An 18,234-nucleotide genomic window follows, 5' to 3' on the forward strand; every position below is an offset into this window, starting at 1 on the left:
TTGAGAATATTTTTTGTGTAGTTATGAATGGATTTTAAAGGCCCACCCAAAATGTCTGTCACTTTGGGCAATTAAAAAAAAATAATCATGTTTCCATTGTGGTAAAATAAATATAGTATCAAAGTTCGCTATTTTTAACCATTTTTAAGTGTACAATTCAATGACATTAATTACAACCTCTTGTATTTCTGGCAGATATTAATTGTGGAAGATTTGTTATAAAAATGGAAAAAATTAATGTTATGGACTGTTTCCTGAAGATTGTGTTGCTTTAAAATCTAAAAATGACTTGTATATAAACAAATTTATTGGGGCGCCTGGGTGGCGCAGTCGGTTAAGCGTCCGACTTCAGCCAGGTCACGATCTCGCGGTCCATGAGTTCGAGCCCCGTGTCAGGCTCTGGGCTGATGGCTCAGAGCCTGGAGCCTGTTTCCGATTCTGTGTCTCCCTCTCTCTCTGCCCCTCCCCCGTTCATGCTCTGTCTCTCTCTGTCCCAAAAATAAATAAATGTTGAAAAAAAAAATTAAAAAAAAAAAACAAATTTATTATTAGTATTTGATAGCTATAATGACTAAATGAATTAAAGTAGAATTCACTAATGATTGAATGAATTCAAATAGAGGCCTGATTGTGTTTTAACCCATAAAGGTGAAAGGCTTTTATGAAATGTGAAAAAAAAGATGAGTTCTGCTTACCATGTGACTCTGGGCAAGTCATTTGTCTGTGCTGGAATTCAAAATGTCTGTGATTTGAGTTATTTTTTGCCCTTGGATGAGCTATAGCAAATAGCAGAAAGATTCAAATGCTCTTTAAAAGTACTGGATGATATGATTTGAGGTAGAAAAATTGTATTTATGGAGAACTTTCCAGGGAGATGTCTGTGAGTCCAGAGAGTATTAATAATTTGATTTTTTTTTAAGATTTGATTTTCAAAATTTCATTCTGTAATTATAGGTATTAGCTAAAGAAGATATTGATGCAGCTATTCAATCAATATTATATAGAGAAAATCATGTAATTAAGGTAAGAATTGGCTACAGAATGTGTCATGATTAAAAATTAATTTTGTTTTTCCCTTTTAGATGGAAAATAGAATTGAAAACACTCATTAGTGCCTAGGATTAACCTTAAGAGAAATCTGAAATTGTTTTAATTGACTTCCTATCTTTTTATTTGTGGGGATTCTTTCACAGGTACTTTTTTTTAAGTTTATTTATTTATTTTGAGAGAGTGTGGGCAGGGGAGGGGCAGAGGGAGGTAGAGAGAGAGGATCCCACACAGGCTCTGTGCTTAGAGCACAAGATGCAAGGCTTGAACTCATGAACTGTGAGATCATGACCTGAGTTGAAACCAAGAGTCTGATTCTTAATCGACTAAGCCACCCAGATGCCCCTCACAGATACTTTTATATAAGAGTTTTCCCCTAGTCACTTGTTCTTTCATCTAATGGGGCTTCTGTGTATTCTTACGAGTTTTAAGAGCTGTTATTGGGACTCACTGACTAATTATTACTCAGGTATGCATAGGTAGAAGAAGGCTTTAACTGTATCAGCATGGGCTTAATTATAAGACAAGATGAATGTCCACGTGTGGTGAGCACTGGAGTGGGTAACAGGAAAAGAGCTATTCGTTAAGAATGATTAAAGTGTGGAGCTCCTGGGTAGTTCAATTGGTTAAGCATCGGACTCTTGATCTCAGCTCAGGTCTTGATCTCAGGGTCATGAGTTCAAGCCCTGCATTAGGCTCTGCTCTCGGCATGAAGCCTACTTAAAAAAAAAAAAAAAAAAAAGGTTGAAGTGTGCTATGACCTGAATCTAAGAAGGGGTATAAGTTAGAGAAGCTCTCAGGGTTCTTGGTTTATTTTTTTTTTTTCATTTTGAATTTCATGTGGTTGATTGATTGTAGTAATCACATGATTTCATTTGCTAGATGAAAGGTGGATAAGTTTTGGATAAAAAAAGTTTAGTGTATAGCCTAAATCAGTCATTTTCTTTATTTACAGGCTGCTTGCCATTTCATCCAGGTTGTGCTACATTTCTGCCTGTTTACTCTTGTCTTTTTTTTTTCCCAATAGATTTTTCTTCTTCCACATTCTCTCATACCTTCTCTTCCTAGATAACTCCTTATATTTTGAGAGAGAGAGAGAGAGAGAGAGAGCAAGCGAGCACGAGTTGGGGAAGGGCAGAGAGAGAGAGAGGGAGACACATAATCTGAAGTAGGCTCCAGACTCTGAGCTGTCAGCACAGAGCCTGATGTGGGGCTCGATCTCATGAGCTGTGAAATCATGACCTGAGCCTAAGCTGGATGGTCAACTGCTTGAGTCACCCAGGTGCCCCCTAGGTAACTCCTTTAAGGCCCATCCCAAATGTGTCCCACTGTAGGAATAAAAAAAAAATTAGTCACTTTTTTCCATTGTGGTAAAATATATATAACATAAAATTAGCTATCTTAAACCTTTTTTTTTTTTTTTTTATGAGAGAGAGAGAGTGAGCAAGAGTGCACACTTGAGGGGAAGGGGCAGAGGGAGAAGGAAAGAGAATCTTAAGCAGGCTCCACACCCAATGTGGAGCCTGACACAGGTCCTGATCTCATGAACTTGAGATCTATGACCTGAGCCAAAATCAAGAGTCAGACACTTAACTGACTGAGCCACCCAGGTGCCCCTTAACCATTTTTTAAGTGTACAATTCAGTGACATTAATTATTCACAGGTTGTGCAATCATCATTACTATTTATTTCCAAACAGATGGATGTTGTGAAACCATCACCATTTATTTATCTCTAAAACTTTTCATCACCCCAGCCAAAACTGTATATGCATTAAGTAATGACTTTACATTCCTCCCTCCCCAGAGGTCCCTCTGGTAACTTCTGGCTTACCATCTGTCTTTATGAATTTGTTTACTCTAGATAATTTCATATAAGTGGAATCCTACAGTATTTGTCCTTTTGTGTCTGGCTTATTTCACTTAGCATATTGTCTTCAAGATTCATCCATGTTGTAGCCTATGTCAGAACTTCATTCCATTTTATGGCTGTATAATATTGCATTTTGTGTATATACCACATTTTGTTTATACATTCATCTGCTGATGGACACTTGGGTTGTTTTCATCTTTTGGCTATTGTGAATAATGCTGTTACGAACATTGGTATATAAGTATCTGAGTCTTTGTTTTTAGTTCTTTTATAGATACATGCTTATATCTATATGTGTTACAGACAATCTATATGTATTACCTATATGTATATATGTATACATATGTGTATATTATATATACACACACATACATGTTGCTGTATTGTCCCTCCTATTTTGTGTATTTGTCTTGTAGTCTATCTCTCTAGGGAGAGTAGGCATGTTGTCTAATTAATCTATATATTCATCATTTCTAGTGTAGTGTGTATCACACAGTAGAAGCCAAATAAATCAGTGAATGACTTTGTGAGTTATTCTTAGGAATATAAATGAAGTTTAAATTTTAGTACAAAATAACTTTAGGATAATTGCCTTTTCTGTCATTGTTTAATAGGAACTAGATAAGTATTTACAACATCATGACTTCTTAAATGCAAGAAGAAAAGAGAGGTTATATAAAAGATGGACTGACCACGTGGCAGATCCTCTCCAGAAGAAAATTATAGAAAAAGTTTGTTCACATAAGAATATTAAAAAAAGGAGACAAGAAGAATTAGATGGTTTTTTAAAACATGTAAATAAAAAGGTACTAAGAAGTCATTTGATACTTGTTTCAGTTGGTTTAAAATGGTGATTATAATCATTCAAACAGCTTATCTCTTCCACTGTATATATGTATAACCTCTACTCTGTTAGAGCATATACTATTCCTAAATCTAGGACATGTGGAAAGTATGGAGGGAAGAAGGTTAGGTCTGGATTTAAATGTGTATATTAGAGTTATTATTCTTTGCTTTTCTCATGTAATATTTTTGTATACCAATTAAATTTGGCCTCGGTTCAATAGATAGGTATAGTTCTAGAACACAGTTATTTACAAAACTATAAGATATTTCTGTTTTGGTATTTCTAAGAGATCTGAGATGTTGACTACTAAACATTTAAAAACAATTTCCCAAATCTGTTAGTGTTCCAACATTCATTATTATAACAAATTTTAAGTAGATCCCTTCTATCACTATAATATTTATTACTTGGCTACCTTAAGTTTAACTTCAAATTTGGCCTTCCCTTCCATTTTGTATTTGTCATTAATGCCGTTTTGAAGCAGAAGAATGGAATTGTGTGTTTGACTCTTGACTCCTGTTATGCTCAAAGTTGTGTACCTCTTGTTATGTGTAGTTTTATTTCCTTCCTGTAGGGAAATGCATTTATAGAGCATTATGATCCAAAAGAGTATGATCCTTTTTATATGAACAAAGAGGACCCGAATTTTCTGAAGGTACGATAGACTTCTAATTTTTGATATTATGTGGTTGGTTTTTTTGAGCAGCCCTAATGTATGGGTAGTCCTTTAGTGATTCCCCAGGAATGCAGTAGCATCTTTTTTTTTTTTTTTTTTTTTTTTTTGAGAGAGCGTGAGTGGGGGAAGGGCAGAGAGAGGGGGACAGAGGATCAAAAGCAAGCTCTGTACTAATATCAGCAAGCCTGATGTGGGGCTCAAACCCATGAACTGACCTGTGAGATCATGACCTGAGCTGAAGTTGGAGGCTCAACTGACTGAGCCACCTAGGTGCCCCAGAATACAGTAACATCTTAAGAATTGTTACCCATCTCCATATCTTAGGAATAAAAAACCCCGAAGTCCAGGGGTGCCTTGGTGACTCTTGACTTTGGCTCAGGTCATGATCTCGCAGTTGGTGAGATTGAACCTGCATCAAGCTCTGTGCTGACGGTGCGGAAACTGCTTGGGATTCTTTCTCCCTCTCTCTCTGCCCCTTACCCAGTTACTCATGCTCTCTTTCAAAATAAATAAACTAAAAAAAAAAAAAACCCAAATCAAAAAACAACAAAGTCCAAAGTAAATTAAACTTCAGTAAAAGTTGAAAATATTACATAATACTCGGATGATAGGTAACATTTAAAATTTTCAAAGACTCTAAAAAGTTTGTTACAAATGTAATACATTTTCATGATAAATGAACAGAATTGATACTTAAATGAAACCACTCACAATTCCATTACCCAGAATGAACTCATTAACACTTCCCTGTATATCATTTTGGACATCCAAGGTTTCTTTGTAAAATAGATTTATTTTACAAAAATGGAGTAACACACATTAGGTTCATACCCTGCATTTTTTTCCTCAATACTTTTGTGTGTGTGTGTGCGTGTGTGTGTGTGTTTTAAAGAGAGACAGATTGGGACGACTGGGTGGTTCAGTCATTAAGCGTCCAACTTCGGCTCGGGTCATTTCAAGGTTAGTGGGTTCAAGCCCTGCGTTAGGCTCTGTGCTGGCAGCTCAGAGCCTGGAGCCTGCTTCAGATTCTGTCTCCCTCTCTCTCTGCCCCTCCCCCACTCATGCTTTGTCTGTCTGTCTCTCTCTCAAAAATAAGTAAACATTAAAATTTCAAGAGAGAACTATAGCATGAGTAGGGGAGAGGGGCAGAGGGAGAGACAATCTCAAGCATGCTGTATGTTCAGTGTGGAGTCTGACACGGGACTCAGTCCCATGACCCCAGCCGAAATTAAGAGTTGGTTGCTCAACTGACTGAACCACCCAGATGCTCCCCTTTTTTTCTCAATAGTTTTATGATTTGCTCTTTCTTTGTCAATAAATGTAAATACATAATTTTAATCACTGCATAGTATTCTATTAATAATAACTGCTAACTTACACTGAGGGCTTAACCAAATGTTACGACTTTTTTTTTCCCCCCATCTTTACTACTCCCACATGAAGTAATTTGCAGATGAGGCAAGTGAGACACAGACTGGTTAAGTTACTTTTCACAATCACACAGCTGTAAATAGCAGAACTTATATGGTGTTTCTAACCATATATGGTATCTTGCTATACCACCATTTTTTAAAAACATATTCCCTGTTTTGAACATTTAGATTGTTTTGGACATATTATTGTTATAAATGACATGATGAACTTCCCTGTAACTGTTTAATTTTTTCCTTAGGGTAACTTGCTAGAAGTAGAATTGCTAAGTTAAAGGTTATGCATGATTTTGATTCATATTGCCAAATCATCCTCCAGAATAGTTGTATAAATTTATACCCCTACCAGAGTCCATTTTCCCACACTTTTGCTAATAGTGGATATTCGTTCTTTTTTTTAAGTTTATTTATTTTGAGAGAGAGAAAGCACAAGTGGGGAAGGGGCAGAGAGACAGAGAGAGAGAGAGAGAGAGAGAATCCCAAGCAGGCTTCTCATAACCAGTGCAGAGCCTGGTGCGGGACTTGAACTCATGAACTGCGAGATCATGACCTGGGCTGAAATAGGACATTTAACCACCTGAGCCACACAGGCAGCCTGCTAATAGTGGATATTATTAAACAAAATTAAAATCCTTGAGTCATTGACATTTTATTTTTTTAAATGTTTATTTTTGAGAGAGAGTGAGTGGGAGAGGGGCAGAAAGAGAGAAGACAGAGAAACCCAAGCGGGCTTCACACTGTCAGTGCAAATCCTGATGTGGGGCTTGAACTCACAAACCGTGAGATCCTGAGCTGAGCCAAATCAAGAATCGAATATCTAACCAACTGAACCACCCAGGCACCTGAGTCATAGACATTTTAAACTGTTGGCATTTGCAGGCAAAGCAGATTTTTGTTTTTTGTTTTTTGCCAAATTGGGGTGTGTGCATGTGCCATTGTCCCTATTTTAATAGGTAGGAGTTAAACTGAGAGTTTAAAGTTAGAGCCTTAGTTTACTAACTAGTATAATAACTAGTTAAGGGACAGAATTGGGATTTGAAACTATATCTTTTTGGTATCAAAATTCAAGTTCTTTTGCCATTCTGCTTTTTTTTTCTTTTTTTAATTTTTAAAATTAAAAAAAAATTTTTTATTTTTTAAACCTTCTGTGATTCAACGTTTATTTATTTTTGGGACAGAGAGAGACAGAGCATAACGGGGGAGGGGCAGAGAGAGAGGGAGACACAGAATCGGAAACAGGCTCTAGGCTCTGAGCCATCAGCCCAGAGCCTGACGCGGGGCTTGAACTCACGGACCGCGAGATCGTGACCTGGCTGAAGTCGGACGCTTAACCGACTGCGCCACCCAGGCGCCCCTAAAAAAATTTTTTTAAATTTTTAAAATAAAAAAATTTTTAATTTTTAAAATTAAAAATTTTTTTTAATTTACATCCAAATTAGTATATAGTGCAACAGTGATTTCAGGAGTAGATTCCTTAGTGCCCCTTACCCATTTAGCCCATCCCCCCTCCCACAACCCCTCCCGTAACCCTCTGTTGTCCATGTTTATGAGTCTCTTCTGTTTTGTCCCCCTCCCTGTTTTTATATTATTTTTGTTTCCCTTCCCTTATGTTCATCTGTTTTGTCTCTTAAAGTCCTCATATGAGTGAAGTCGTATGATTTTTGTCTTTCTCTGATTAATTTCACTTAGCATAATACCCTCCAGTTCCATCACATAGTTGCAAATAGCAAGATTTCATTCTTTTCGATTGCTGAGTAATACTCCATTGTGTGTGTGTGTGTCTGTGTGTGTGTGTCTGTGTCTGTGTGTATACACACCACATCTTTATCCATCCATTGATGGACATTTGGGCTCTTTCCATACTTTGGCTATTGTTGATAGTGCTGCTATAAACATGGAGGTGCATGTGTCCCTTCGAAACAGCACACCTGTATCCCTTGGATAAATGCCTAGTAGTGCAATTGCTGGGTAGTAGGGTAGTTCTGTTTTTCGTTTTTTGAGGAAACTCAATACTGTTTTCCAGAGTGGCTGCACCAGCTTGCATTCCCAGCCATTCTGCTTTTATAAATGAACGTGATAGGTGACCTCTTAAGTGGAACACTTTGAGGTTATAACAGCAGTTCTCAGAGTGAGGTACATAGATCTTTGAGAGCCCTGAAACCCTTTTAAGGGACCTATTAGGCCAATTGTTTCATAATAGTGCCAAATATTATTTACCTTTTTTATAGTGTTGACATTGACTCTGATTGTGCAAAAGCAATGGTGGGTAAAGCTGTTGGTACTTAGAACAACTTAAATCAGTGTCACCAAATCATACCAGTCATTATTCTTCATTGCCATGTACTCACATTTAAAAAATTGCAATTTCACTTAAGGATGTCCTTGACCAAACACTAAAAATTATTAATTTTATTAAATCTTGCTCACATCTAAGTACACATCTTTTTAAATATGGTAAATATGGAAACAGTACTTCTGCCTACTGAAATGCAGCATGATTGCTTGAATTGTCAGCTATACTGGTTGATTTTTTTTTTCATGGTACATTTTTTTTTAAAGAATGATTTATGAATTGTAGTTATTAAGTGTTGGATATTTGGCAGACATTTTTTGGAAAAGTAATGAAGTCACTTCAAGAAAAATAACTGACAGTGTTTGTTGCCAATGATAAAATGTGAGCTTTCAAGCAAAAAACTGAATTTTGGAAAAATATTCAGCATCATGAGTGTTACAGCTTTCTGCTACTCTTAGAATTTTCTGATGAGATTGATAATGATGTTAATGACTGTGATTATAGCATAATGAAATGTATTGACAATTTGGAAGATCTCACGTAACTCAGTGATATAATTTCTTCCAACTAATCCATGACATGGATAAAAGATCCATTCAAAGCTCAAGATAGACCAATGGGTTTTTATGTAACTGAAGTTGAAAAATTTATTGACATAGTTTCACATTCCATGTCATAACTTTTAAGAAACTACAACTTATTGAATTTGGGTATAGTGTCTAAGAAGAATATCCACAATAATCTGAAAAAACCATTAACACAAGAGGTAACCATGACTGGTGGGCCTTGCAAAGAGATGTATTGGAGTGCTTCCATCTCTTTGTAAATGGATAAACTGAAGTAGTTTGTAGATACTATATTCTTGATTTTTTCAGGCTTAGGTGTCATACACAGATGATTAGGATACACTGAAAAAGACGCAATCCTGCCCTTAAACACTTGCTTTTCTTGTAGGTTACCATTCCACCATTTCGTGATCCTTTGAAAAAGGCACAATATGACAAAGATGATGATAAAAGAACTCTTCTTCAGTGTGAGACTGGTACTTAGTGCCTAATTGTTACGTGATTTCATAACCCAGAAGCAATGGGAGTTGCATTTAAGTGTGCTGATTTAGGTTACTAATCTTCCTACAGGCAAAATATGTACAATGAAAGAATTTAAAGAGGTTGAGAAGGCCAAACTGCATTCCAGGTTTCCAAGAATTTCTAATTCAAGGCACTTTATGACTCCAAATAAATGGCTTATGCTGCCTACAACCTACATAGAAAGTGAATTTTGTAAAAGGAGCAGGTAATGGTTAATAGAAATTATTGAACCTCTTGGAATTTGAAAACTGGAGACAGTGGTATAAATTTTGTCATAATTATGATTTTTTTTTTAATTTCATTTTTCAATGAGGAATCCATAATTCTTTGTTCCTCTTTGTGATGTTTCTTTTCTCTTGGGCACTTTCAAGATTTTCTCTTTGCTTTTCATTAGCTAGGTTATGTCGTCTTTATTTTCCTTTCTATTTATCCTACTTAGGGTTCTTTGAGATTCTTGTATCTGTGGTTTGACATCTTTCATTATTTGGAAAATTTGAGGCCATTATCACTTGAAATATTTCTTATGCCCTATTCTTTGTTTTTCTTTTCCTTCTAAGACGCCTTATATGTATGTTACACCATTTGATATTGTCTCATAGCTCCATAGTTCTTAGTTTGTTTTTTGTGTTAAAAAAATTTTTTTTCCTAATTGTATTTCAGTTGGACAATGTCTACTAACCCATCTTTTTTTTTTTTTTTCCCTACTACCCTATCTTTAAGGTCACTGAGCCTTTCCTCAGCTGTGCCTCATTTGTTGATCAGCTCATCAGAGGAATCCTTGGTCTCTGTTGTGATTTTTATTTTTAACATTTCCGTTTGATTTTTAAAAAATAGTTTTAATTTCTCCTGAAATTTGCCATCTGTTTATATATGTTCACCTTTCCACTAGATGCTTTAACATATTAATCATAGTTATTTTAAATTATTTATCTGATAGTTCCCATGGTAGGGGGGAGGGGTCATTTCTCAATCTGGTTCTGTTGATTGCTTTCACTCTTGACAATGGGTTATTTTGTCTTGCCCCTCTCCCCAATATCTTGTAATGTTTTATTAAATGCTCGATATTTGAGGTTATTGTGTCTTGCCTTTTTTTTTTTTTCTTTGCATGTCTTGTTATTTTTGATTGAATGCCAGGCATTAGAGGTAGACCAGTATAGACGGAGTATGTCTAGAAAACGGATATGCTTTTTCTTCTGTCAACCATTAGTGTGGAGAATTGGGCTTATCTAGTCAGAAGTTGAGCTGGGTTTAGGTATTATTGCTATTGTTACCTTTAGTGCACCTTAGGCTTCAAATACCTCTAGTGGTGAGCTGCTGTTACCTTGTGCTTAGGGTGGGGGCTGGTAGGCCAGAAGGGTTTTCTGAAGTGTTCCTGCTCCCTCTTCATTTTTTGGCTATCTCTGCAAGACTGCATCACAGAGGTGTGTGTGAGAGGTGTGGGGTGAGTCTCTCTGTGTTCTTGCTTCATCCCCAGAAGTACACTGCTATTGCTTGTTGCTTATTGCTAGGCTCATAGTGGCAGCAGAGGAATTTTTCTGTTTTCTTGTCCTGCCTCAGTTTTAGGCATGTTCTATGTGGTTGGGCCTCAGGAGCAGCATGTTCTTAGAGTTCCTTCCCCTTCTCTCTGTGGCGGTCAAACTACCTTGTGTGGTTGTTCTTGGGTAATAGTTTCCTGCCCCTCTGCCAATAGTAGCAGATGTCTGCTTGGTATAGGTATAGGATTCTGGACTGAAAGCTGTTTCTTGTCCCTCCTCCTGGGACAGAGGGTTTTTGCTTCTGTCCTTATCCTAGTAGCAGTGGATCCTTGCCTTGCTCCTGGGTGTACCCCTCTTATTCCTCCTCCATAGGCAGGCAGGTTTTGCTTTTCTCTCCCAGAAGCAGTATATCTTTGCTTGTTGTTCTGGAGGGGGTTGGGAAGAATTACTTGCCTCTTTCCAGCAGCTTAAGGCTTTTGCTTTATAGTAGGGAAGGATCCAAGGAAGGGGGTAGGGCATTGCGCTTGTTTACCTGAAGCTCTTGATCTCTTCCTATACTTCTTTGCCACTGATGGTGCCTTTCTCTGGTGTTCTGCTCTGTGCCCATTCTTTTTTTGAGGAAAACACTGTTCCCAAGACTTTGTTAAATGCTACTTTAACACTTCCTCTGTGAAATATTTCCAGTTCACCTCCTTATACTAGGCAGTCTGGTCCAGGCCCTCTTTTGTCCCACCAGTTGACATACATGTATTTTTTCACTTATCACACAGTTTGCAACTGTCTGCTTATCTGTGAAGTGAATGAGTATATGACCAGTCACTGGTTAAGTCTGTGAAACTAGGTTGGAGCCATTTTGTGAAAAGCCTTCAATACCAGCTTAAAATTGGGATTTTATCATGTAGGGATTGGGGAGTCATTGAGGACAGCATGAAATCCTGGAAACTTTAATCTGGCATATGATGTATATGATAGATTGGAGATAAGATAGGACAAGAAGCTGGAGATTGTTGAGGTTTTATAAGGATCTATCTTCTGTTGATAAAGGCCTCAGGATGTGGCAAAAGGAATTGAAATGAAGAGACTGATGTGATGAAACAAAGGAATTTTAGATTTTGTTGGCCAGATTTGGAAGGCCAGGGAAAAGAGTCAGAGAGGAATTCAGATTTGAGATTTATCTTATATATTAGTCTCCTAAGGCATTTGTAACAAAGTGCTACACACTGTGTGGCTTAAAACAACAGAAATTTATTCTCTCATAGTTCTGGAGGCTGGAAGTATAAAATCAAGATGTCAGCAGGGCCATTCCCTCTATGAAGGCTCTAGGGGAGGCTCCTTCCTTGCCTCCTTTCTAGCTGCTGGTGGGTGCTGGCAGTTTTTTTAGTTGGTTTACATACAGCCTTAACACTCTAATGTCTGCCTCCATGGTCATATGGTCTTCCCTCTGTGTCTGCATCCAGTTTCCCTCTTATAACATCTGACACTGGATTAGAGCCCACCCTAATCCATCATGACCTCATTTTAACTTGATTACATCTACAAAGACCTTATTTCCAAACAAGGTCACGTTCACAGAGATGAGAGTTTAGGATTTGAATATATCTTTTCTGGGGGACACAGTTCAACTCCTATATCAAATTAATTCAATCAAAGTATCATGCGTTGAGTTGTAATTGCTTTAAATAACTTAGAGAAGATAGCCATTTAAAATAGGTAATTCCAGGGGCGCCTGGGTGGCGCAGTCGGTTAAGTGTCCGACTTCAGCCAGGTCACGATCTCGCGGTCCGGGAGTTCGAGCCCCGCGTCAGGCTCTGGGCTGATGGCTCAGAGCCTGGAGCCTGTTTCCGATTCTGTGTCTCCCTCTCTCTCTGCCCCTCCCCTGTTCATGCTCTGTCTCTCTCTGTCCCAAAAATAAGTAAATGTTGAAAAAAAAAATTAAAAAAAAAAAAAAATAAATAAAATAGATAATTCCATTACAATGTGGCAAATGTGATAATACTGATATGCACAGGTTATTATGGAAGCACAGAGGAAGGGCACTTAACCCAGCCTAGTAGAAAATATAACAGTGGGATCTTGGATAGAAATAAAATAACAAAGAGGAGCATCAGTTTCTTGGGACTGAAATCATTTAATGTTTGTCTTATATAATTATATTAATTTAAAAAAATGATGTCTAGTTTGGGTGAATCCAACACTTAGCAGACATATCTGTAGGAAAATCAGTATGGGAGACCGCTTTATAGAGGAGGGACTCCTCCATAGAGGAGGGTTGCCATTCTGTCTTCCATTTTATTTATTTATTTATTTATTAAGTTTATTTATTTTGAGAGAGAAACAGAGCGAGCAGGGGAAGGGTAGAGAGAAAGGGAGAGAGAGAATCCCAAGCAGGCTCCACACTGTCAGTGCAGAGCCCAACGCGGACATGAACTCACAAACCATGATTTCCTCACCTGAGCTGAAACCAAAAGTCGGTTGCTTAACTGACTTGAGACGCCCAGGGCCTCCCTGTCTTCCATTTTATACTGTAATAGTGGAGACATTTTCCCCCTGAAATTCAGCCTTTAATATTCAAATTTAGTGTACCTTAAATATCTTTATTTTATTCTCATTCTTTAAAGACAGTTTGCATTGTAGGTTGATAACTTATTTTATCTGAATGCTCTAAAGATATGATTCTCTTGCTTTTGGTTTCTATTGTTTATGAGAAGTCTGCTGTCATTCTGGTTTTTGTCTTTTCTCCGTGGCTGCTTATAAAATCTTTGTCTTTAGTGTTTGGCACTCTTGCTACAGGTGTCTAGGTACGGATTTCTTTTTATTTAACCTACTGGTATATATTGTGCTTTCTGGATCTCTGTATTCATGTTTTTCATCAGTCAGGAAAATTCACAGCAATGATCTCTTTATTGTTTTTTCTTTATTCTTTCCCTTTTGCTTCTGGATTCAGACATATATTAGACCTTTTTATATCTTAATATCTTTTAATTTGTATTTCATATTTTCCATCTTCGTAGAATGGAATATGTTTTGAATATGTTTTCCAGTTTACTAATTCTTTCCTCAGTGTGCTCAATATTAGCATTTAAATTTCTTAAATTTCCTCCTTCCAATATGCTTCTTCATTTCTGATAGGCTCTTAACTGTTTTCTTATATTGGTGATTGGATCATTTCTTTCTTTAAAATACATTGGTATATACTACATTCTACATTTGATAATTCCAAATTCTGTATTCCTTGAAGAAGCTAAATCTATTGTTTTCTCTGCTAATTCTCAATTATAATGGTTTATTTTCTTGTATGCTTTGCTTAGTGAATTTTATTTATGATTTAATGACATGATTTGAACTTTGGGTATCCTATTGGCCCAGTCTAGGGGAGGATTTGTTTCTGTTTCTGCCTCTGCTTGTAGCTAGGATACCATTAACCTGGGCGCACTTAAGCTCCCTTAAAAGGTCTATGCTTAGTGTGACAGTCTCAAGTTTGGTGTCCTCACATTATAGCTGGTACATGGCTTAGTATCAAGTTAACTCTGTTATTGGCATCTGCCTTCAGGTGTGTTCTACTTGCTCTTGCTGCCCACCACTATAGATGGACCCAGCTTCCCACATTTCTGGCCTCTACTGTGTGTGTGTGTGTGTGTTAAGAAGACTTTTTTTTCCCCTTTAATATCTCTTGTGAGATAGTGATGCCTCCAAGAATGAGTGGATTCCCTCTAAGCTGTGAATTTCAAACTGGCATAGACAGCGTGGGTTTCTATAGACTTTCTAAGGTATTCACAGATAGTTTTAAGGAACTCAATTTTCCTGATTCTGAAGTCTATATGTACTCTTTTTAAAAATTGATCTGCCTGGGAACAAGCCTGCATTCACATCACATCTTAACTCACTTTTTAAAAGAAAGTCATACCTTTCAATCTGGGTGTAAAAAATTCCAGGGTGCCAAATAAAGGGATAAATAAAAATACTGTCTTTATTTGTTTTTTTTTTTATTTGTTTTTTTATTAAAAAAATTTTTTTTTTTTTTTACGTTTATTTTTGAGACAGAGAGAGACAGAGCATGAACGGGGGAGGGTCAGAGAGAGGGAGACACAGAATCTGAAACAGGCTCCAGGCTCTGAGCTGTCAGCACAGAGCCCGACGCGGGGCTCAAACTCACAGACCACAAGATCATGACCTGAGCTGAAGTCGGCCACTTAACCAACTGAGCCACCCAGGCACCCCTAAAAATACTGTCTTTAAAGAGAATTCCTTTAATGATGAAGCAAGGAAATTCAACCCATAGGTCTTTCTGTATTTCCCTGTCATGTATATTTTATTTTACTTTAATTAGTTGATTGATGATCGATAGATTTAAAGACTTGCCTTAGAATCAGGGTACTTGGTCTGTGTTGGGTTGCTCTGAATTTGGAATAAAGTCCTATAATTTAGTGATACTTCTTATGAATATAACTGGAATGTTTTGTGGAACTGATAAAATTTTCAAAGTACATTGGCTATAATGCTCATCTAACAGTTTTATGTGATTACTTTCAGATTTGGTGTGCTTTATTAATATGTTGGTTAAAATCCATTTTATCAAATTATATCCTTAAAGTTTCATAGTAAGACCAACAACACTCATCTTATCCCAAATCTGTTTGAAACAAGAGTTACAAGAGAAATGAGAAACAAAGTTACTTAAACTTACAGTGAAAAATTTTAGGTGTGTCAGTTTTTTTTTTTAATTTTTTTTCAATGTTTATTTATTTTTGAGACAGAGACACAGCATGAGCAGGGAAGGGGCAGAGAGAGAGGGAGACACAGAATGGGAAGCAGGCTCCAGGCTCTGAGCTGTCAGCACAGAGCCCGACGCGGGGCTCGAACTCACGAACTGTGAGATCGTGACCTGAGCCAAAGTCGGACGCTTAACTGACTGAACCACCCAGGTGCCCCTAGGTGTGTCAGTTTTAAAATGTGCAAGGTGGTGTGTGGTGTTTCAAACTTCTTTTAAGGAGTATATAAACAAAACTCTTTAAGATCACTGTTTCGTTTTCAAAATATCCTTCAAAACATCCTCACACATGTTATCTTGTTAAAGGTTAAAAGTGAAAGTGAATTTTAACAATGGTAATTTTGATTTGAAACCCGTGGCAAGAACTCCTCATCCCCTGGAATCTCAAGAAGCAGGAAAAGCACTCATTTACAAGTAAGTCTGGCATTCCATGGCTTTACTGTTTTTTCATTAAAGACGCCTGGCTGTGTTTCCACTCCCACCATCCTTTCAAGTTCTTGGAGCAGTGCTGAGGCACACACCGGGCTCTTGTAGTGTGACATCAGGCATCTCCCACCTCTGTGTCTGGGTGAGGTGGCAACTTTCCTCAACTTCTTCTGGTCTTAAAGAACAAACTGCTGGGGCACCTGGGTGGCTTAGTTGGTTAAGCATCCGACTCTGGATTTCGGCTGAGGTCATGATCTCACAGTTCACGAGTTCAAGTCCCACATCGGGCTCTGTGTTGACAGCATGGCGTCTGCTTCAGATTCTCTCTCCCCTCTCTCTCTCTGCCCCTACCCCACTTGCACGTGCACATGCTCTCTCTCTCTCTCCCCCCACAAACTGCTGATACATTCAGAAATAACAAGCACAGACAGAAAATAAATTGTTAAAATTAAAAGTTAGGAGATATTTCATTGGAGTTGGAGCCGTAAAAATGGAATTTTGGACTACTTTTGTTGGATAGTAGTATAGTCGGAGTGAAGAGATGTTATAAGCAGAGTGGTGGTCCTTACTCTTGTGTGTGTGACTGAGGGAATCATCTCAATTAACTAGTTGTGGAATTAAAGTAAGAGATCTCTCTATATAGTTACATAATGTGTTTAACTATCTGATTAAAACTAATGAGAACCCTCAGATGTTGCTGCAGAGAATGTGAAATGGTCCAGTCACTTTGGAAAATAGTTTGGCAGTTTCTCAAAATGTGAAACATTAAGCAATTCAGCTCCTACCCAGGAGAAATGAAAACATATGTCCATAAAGACTTATACATGAATTCACAATAGCCAAGAAGTGGAAATAACCCGAATATTCATCAGCTGGTAGATGGATAAGCAAAATGTGGTATATCTATACATGGAGAATTTGGTGGTTAAAAGGAAAGAAGTGCTGATACATGTTACTAAATGGATGAACTTCAAAACTATTATACTCAGTGAAAGAGGACAATCACAGAAGAGCACATATTGTATGCTTGTATTTATATGAAATGTTCAGAAAGGCAGATCTATAGAGACAGGAAGTAGATTGTTGTTGAGCTAGGGCTAGGGTTGGGAAATGGAGAGTGACTGTAAATGAGCATGAGGTTTTTAGACTGATAGAAATGTTCCAAAATTAGATTATGGTGATGGTTGCACAACTCTGTAAATATACTAAAAATCACTTAAAATGAATGAATTTTATGATGTGTAAGTTACACCTCAGTAACACTGTTGATGATAATAAAACAAGAACCTGGAGTGCCTGGGTAGCCTAGTTGGTTGTGTCTGACTCTTGATTTTGGCTCAGGTCATGATCCCAGGGTTGTGGGATTGAGCCCTGTGCCAGGCTCCACATTGAGCGTGGAGCCTGTGTAAGATTTTCTTCTTCTCTCTCTGCCCTTCCCCCGCTTACACAAGTGTGCTTGCACATGGTCTCTCTCTCTCTCTCTCTCTCTCTCTCTCTCTCTCTCTCTCTCAAACAAAACAAAACAGCCCTAGCAAAGCAGAAGAAAAATGAGCTTGTGTAATGTTCTTTAGGATGTTGGTGTACAATTCTCTGTCCCTAAAGAGCCCCAAAGTAAGCTGCAGTATTCTTTCCTTTTTCTGAATAGGCTCAGAATTTGATAAATAAATGCAGTATGGCAGAAGGCACAGGGCTTTTAGAGATGTTTGATGCTGGCATGGGCAGCAGAGAGAAGGACTAACTGTAGAAACCTATGACTTTAGAGCTGGAGCTGGCCATCGTTCTAGAGGTGTGGTTTAATTATTGGCTGCCTTTTGAATGGGAGCTGAAATTAAGGAATAATAGAAAGTATTGACGCTAAGCCTTATTCACTTGGTAGCTAAAGGCCTTAAAATGGAATGTGTCAGAAACACTCTTGTATACTCGGTTTCAATAGAGTAAGTTTCTGTATAATCCCTAACTGCCACAGTCTCACACATACCTGTTTGGGTCAGGTTTTAGGATAGTAAACATTTAAATCCTATTTAATTTCTATATATAATGTAAAAGGAGGGGTTTTGTCCTCAAATATCTCTTCTAGCAGAGTGGGATCCAGATCTGAAGGAGAATATTGCAAGTTGGAGTACCTGGGGGCCGATATTTTAGACTACTTAAGTCTATGAGTTCCCCTTGGAAAAAGGAGGTGGAAGATTAGATTCTGGTCTGTGAATTAGGGAAATATCCCAATTATGGCATCGGGGAATGGGGGGAGGCATATTTGTTTTTGGCAAGTTAGACCTTCCTTGGGAAGACACAGTGGACAGCTCTTTGAGGG

At 37.7% G+C, this 18,234-nt stretch overlaps 1 protein-coding gene and 1 long non-coding RNA gene across 2 annotated transcripts in view; both read left to right on the forward strand.

The window, feature by feature from the left end:
• The window catches only part of LOC112864085 (protein FAM228B), a 46,320-nt gene that overhangs the window by 2,764 nt on the left and 25,322 nt on the right, over nucleotides 1–18,234 (forward strand). The window contains 3 exon segments of the mRNA XM_086700128.1: nucleotides 955–1,023; nucleotides 3,535–3,726; nucleotides 4,342–4,422. Of these exon segments, the coding sequence (XP_086556254.1) occupies nucleotides 955–1,023; nucleotides 3,535–3,726; nucleotides 4,342–4,422 (342 nt within the window).
• On the forward strand, nucleotides 9,466–15,911 carry LOC147582292 (uncharacterized). The gene is made up of 4 exons (XR_015248937.1): nucleotides 9,466–12,439; nucleotides 12,691–14,702; nucleotides 14,968–15,428; nucleotides 15,804–15,911. It is a non-coding gene; the product is annotated as an uncharacterized LOC147582292 (long non-coding RNA).

This window comes from Puma concolor, chromosome A3 (genome assembly GCF_028749965.1).
Source record: "Puma concolor isolate L17-30 chromosome A3, mPumCon1.1.hap2, whole genome shotgun sequence".
NCBI lineage: Eukaryota > Metazoa > Chordata > Mammalia > Carnivora > Felidae > Puma > Puma concolor.